Genomic DNA, 3,709 nt, shown 5'->3' with positions numbered 1-3,709 from the left:
AATGTGGACAACTACGCCAACGCTGAAGGAAAATCGCCGAATCTGAGTAGCGGTGATCTTATAAGCTTTGCCCGGCAAACGGGAATGCTATGGTTTACCTGACATCCAAAAAGGTAGGCTATGGACACATAACTTAATATTCGATTTCAAAAGAGCTGATAATTCCTTTGAAAACGTTGCATTCTGTTGGGTTTGCAAAGAGTTTTGAGAGCAGGTTCCAAAAATGTTACGCTAACCAGGAGAAGAATGCAACGTAACCAAAACACAACAGCCTGGTGAAATTTGATATAAAAATCGATTATATTTTTATATATTTGAATGCTTTATTGAGATGAGTCAGGTGAAAAAAGAGGACATCTTAAGAGTTGATGTAGACGTTAGACCAAAAAAGAGTTATGAAGGGAAAATATGAGAGAAAGACTGGGATAGTGGAGCAAAATGGTTTCGACTCTCAATATCGATGAGTTTGTCATATTCACTGCATCGTGCTCGTCCGTTTAAATACAAATAGCTTGAGCTCGTTGGTAATGAACTTTGAGTGGAATGCTACAATTAGGAAAAACACCATTCACTGTTCTTATAAATATATAATATCAATGCCGTCTGAACAACATACAGGTAATTCATGGTGATCTCGCCGCGAGGAATGTTATGTTAAATGACGACAAAATGTGTAAAATTACAAACTTTGGACGAGATCTTGACAATTTAAGAGGCAACGGGAACGACAACAAAGTAAGTGAGCCTTAATGATATCCATTGGTTACAGAACGTACCAAGTACTATACTTGAATGACTATTTTGATTCTCAGAAACTTTGATAGTGAGGGGGGCCTCGATTTAAACAGTTTGCCTCATAAGGTATGCATTCTACGCTACTATTTCAGACGCGATTACCTGTACGATGGATGGCACCGGAAACACTCTGGTCTTCTGAATTTTCGATAGAAAGTGATGTTTGGTCATTTGGCGTGGTCGTGTGGGAGATAGTCACACTAGGTAAGTGCACAGACATGGCAACATCGATGGCATCAAAGATTGCCAACTCCAATAACGGTTATATCTTATCATTTATGTTATCCGATTAAACATTATTTGGTGTCATCAAGGGCGGTTGATTTTGTCGCGTTACACACGATCGTATGGCATCAGGACTCTATGTTGACCTCCTTCCCGCTACCCGCATTACAGGAAACACTCCGTACCCTGGTATGTCGGCCAAAGAAGTGATTGAATATCTGAAGCAGGGGAGTAGGCTGAGCAGACCAAAGCACTGCAAAGAGGATCTGTGAGTTTTGATGATTTTACTTCAAATTTGTATCGCCATGTTTAGTAAAATTCTAAAGAGGCCCATATACTCAAAAATTGGGATTAATGATTAAGGAACGAAATTGGCTCATTTGATACAAAATGATAAACCATAAATTGTCAACACTATACAATAAAACAACACCGATCGTACAAAGGTAGTAAATTTGTTTGCATATCAACCATTCAAATATCCCTCTATCATTCCATCTTGTGTAGGTACCTGCTTATGATGAAATGTTGGTCACAAAAGCCGTCACGGAGGCCAAAATTCAAGGACCTAGTTCACGAGCTAGAAGAGATTGAACGTGACACACAGGTAATCGCAAACTATTGAAATCATCTTGTCATCTTAGACATACTCTAAGTAGCCATGCCAAATTTCTCTATCAAATAAACTAAACTTCACAGCTTAAATCAGGTGAAAATGTCGGCAATGCAAAAGGGGAAGGTTGCGCCCGTATAATTAAAATGTCTAATAGGATGAAACAATTTGTCAACGCACGAGCATGGAGGTCCAGATTCAGGTCAATGCTAATGAGTAATGAATTCACTAGGATGAACGCTTATTTCGAGAAGTGCAGAAAATAAAAAGGGGAGATAATTCTTACCATCATCATCATAATGTTCACGATGACAATCAATCATAATATATAGTCGCTCTGCATATTGTATTACAATATAGGTCCGATATGTAACCTGCTTGCTTTTCCCAGCTACGGAATAGTTTTCGCCTGGAAGCAAACAGGGGAGAGGTTCTCCAAAAAGAGATGATAAACCGGGAAAAGAAGACATTTAAGTGTCTTTCCTCTGTATTTAACGAAGAATGATGCAGTGAAAAAAAAAACCGTAAAGAAAGAAGCCATAATCCAACAACAGTAAAGTCATCTCCTTCAACAAAGGACCTACTATATATATATATATATATATATATATATATATATATATATATATATATATATATATATATATATATGTAAGAGAGAGAGAGAGAGAGAGAGAGAGAGAGAGAGAGAGAGAGAGAGAGAAGAGAGAGAGAGAGAGAGAGAGAGAGAGAGAGTTAATGACGCTTATAAACACGCTTGTAAACAAGTACTCGACTGTTCAAAATGCCACACTTATGTTTGTCTCATTCAAACCGTATAATAAACACAAATGACACGTGGTATTCGGCTACAACGGTGCACTGGTACAATGTAAGCTAAATAACCACACTAATAATAATGATTAATAGTTAATTTTGTGTTTGTTGTTGTATTAATATCCATAGGTTTATGTAACATCAATACGCGCCATTGATGACGTACAAGAATATGCTATCACCACGGAGTAAAGAAACGGTTGGGAGATTTCGGATTGGAGACGTCAGACTGATCAGTCCCTAACCTGATTTTTTTATTTAATCAGGATTGATATTATGACAGGCCTAGGATTTTTTAACGTGAAATTATTATTGTAATTTCTATAGCTATATTTTGACAGATTCGTTATTATAGCCACTCATTTGCTACAAACCTACGTACCTACAACATACCAATATGTATAAATGTCATTATATATATATATATATATATAATATATATATATATATATAGATATATATATATTATATATATATATATATATATATATATATATATATATATATATATATCGTTCTGGGGAATTACAGTGCAGGATGCTAAAGCAGAGCGTTATAAATAATAACACAAGTTACTTCAAGAAAAAAGTAATAATATCTATTACTTAAGTTTCATACATCCTGCAATCTTCAGACAGAAGTGAAAAGATTTTTGGCTCTGTACTCTCATAAATATGTTTGGGACGTTTCATTTTATGTGAAGATGGTGTCAAAATTTGATAACTATATCTTCAAACGGAAATTAAATTGACAATGGAATACCAGAAATCAGAATTTTACATCTTTATATTCTTTTTAGAATACTGTTATTCAAAATAGAGGGAATTTAGAAGTAATCATAGCTACATTGTACCAAGACATATACATATTTTGTTTCTTTGTTGTGCATTTTTATTTTATGTATAATCATAGCAATCGTGTTGGCAGTTCTTACGACATATATATCGAACTATCCGGAAATGTAGTTATTATCACAGAACTTAACAATGTATTTGCGAAGGAAAAAAATAGAAAGAATGTATATTTTACCCTTATAAATAAATGTTTCTTAACACTTGATTAATTGGAAATCACTGTATGAAATTCACCTCCCACAAATTAAAGTAGATTCAATCATAAATATTTCACATTACTTTTTTGCGGTATAATTTATGTATCGTATATAATTATCTTATTAGTGTATTCACAGCAAGGTGTTAGCTTTACCTAGCTTTGCATTCCTATCCTTTTTGTTCTTTTTTCTTTGGCGATATTCTGGTA

The 3,709-nt window shown here is 34.6% G+C and overlaps 1 protein-coding gene across 1 annotated transcript; it reads left to right on the top strand.

The window, feature by feature from the left end:
* The first annotated feature begins 669 nt into the window (after positions 1–669).
* LOC139128725 (tyrosine kinase receptor Cad96Ca-like) lies at positions 670–2,641 on the top strand. Its single transcript, XM_070694455.1, has 5 exons — positions 670–735; positions 888–999; positions 1,192–1,288; positions 1,528–1,627; positions 2,579–2,641. The coding sequence occupies exons 1-5, from the start codon at positions 670–672 to the stop codon at positions 2,639–2,641; spliced, it is 438 nt and encodes a 145-aa protein (XP_070550556.1).
* Positions 2,642–3,709: the final 1,068 nt, after the last annotated feature.

This window comes from Ptychodera flava, unplaced genomic scaffold, assembly GCF_041260155.1.
Source record: "Ptychodera flava strain L36383 unplaced genomic scaffold, AS_Pfla_20210202 Scaffold_66__1_contigs__length_654902_pilon, whole genome shotgun sequence".
Lineage (NCBI taxonomy): Eukaryota > Metazoa > Hemichordata > Enteropneusta > Ptychoderidae > Ptychodera > Ptychodera flava.
The sequence above is the reverse complement of the archived record's forward strand: the minus strand, read 5'-3'. Positions and strand labels throughout refer to the sequence as shown.

Bases quoted from the DNA above. Each gene is read 5' to 3' on its own strand.
- LOC139128725 (XM_070694455.1), top strand. From the start codon at position 670: ATGTGTAAAATTACAAACTTTGGACGAGATCTTGACAATTTAAGAGGC. The intron at 1,289-1,527 runs GTGAGTTTTGAT...CATCTTGTGTAG, and splicing joins AAGCACTGCAAAGAGGATCT to GTACCTGCTTATGATGAAAT. The intron at 1,628-2,578 runs GTAATCGCAAAC...TAATATCCATAG, and splicing joins AGATTGAACGTGACACACAG to GTTTATGTAACATCAATACG.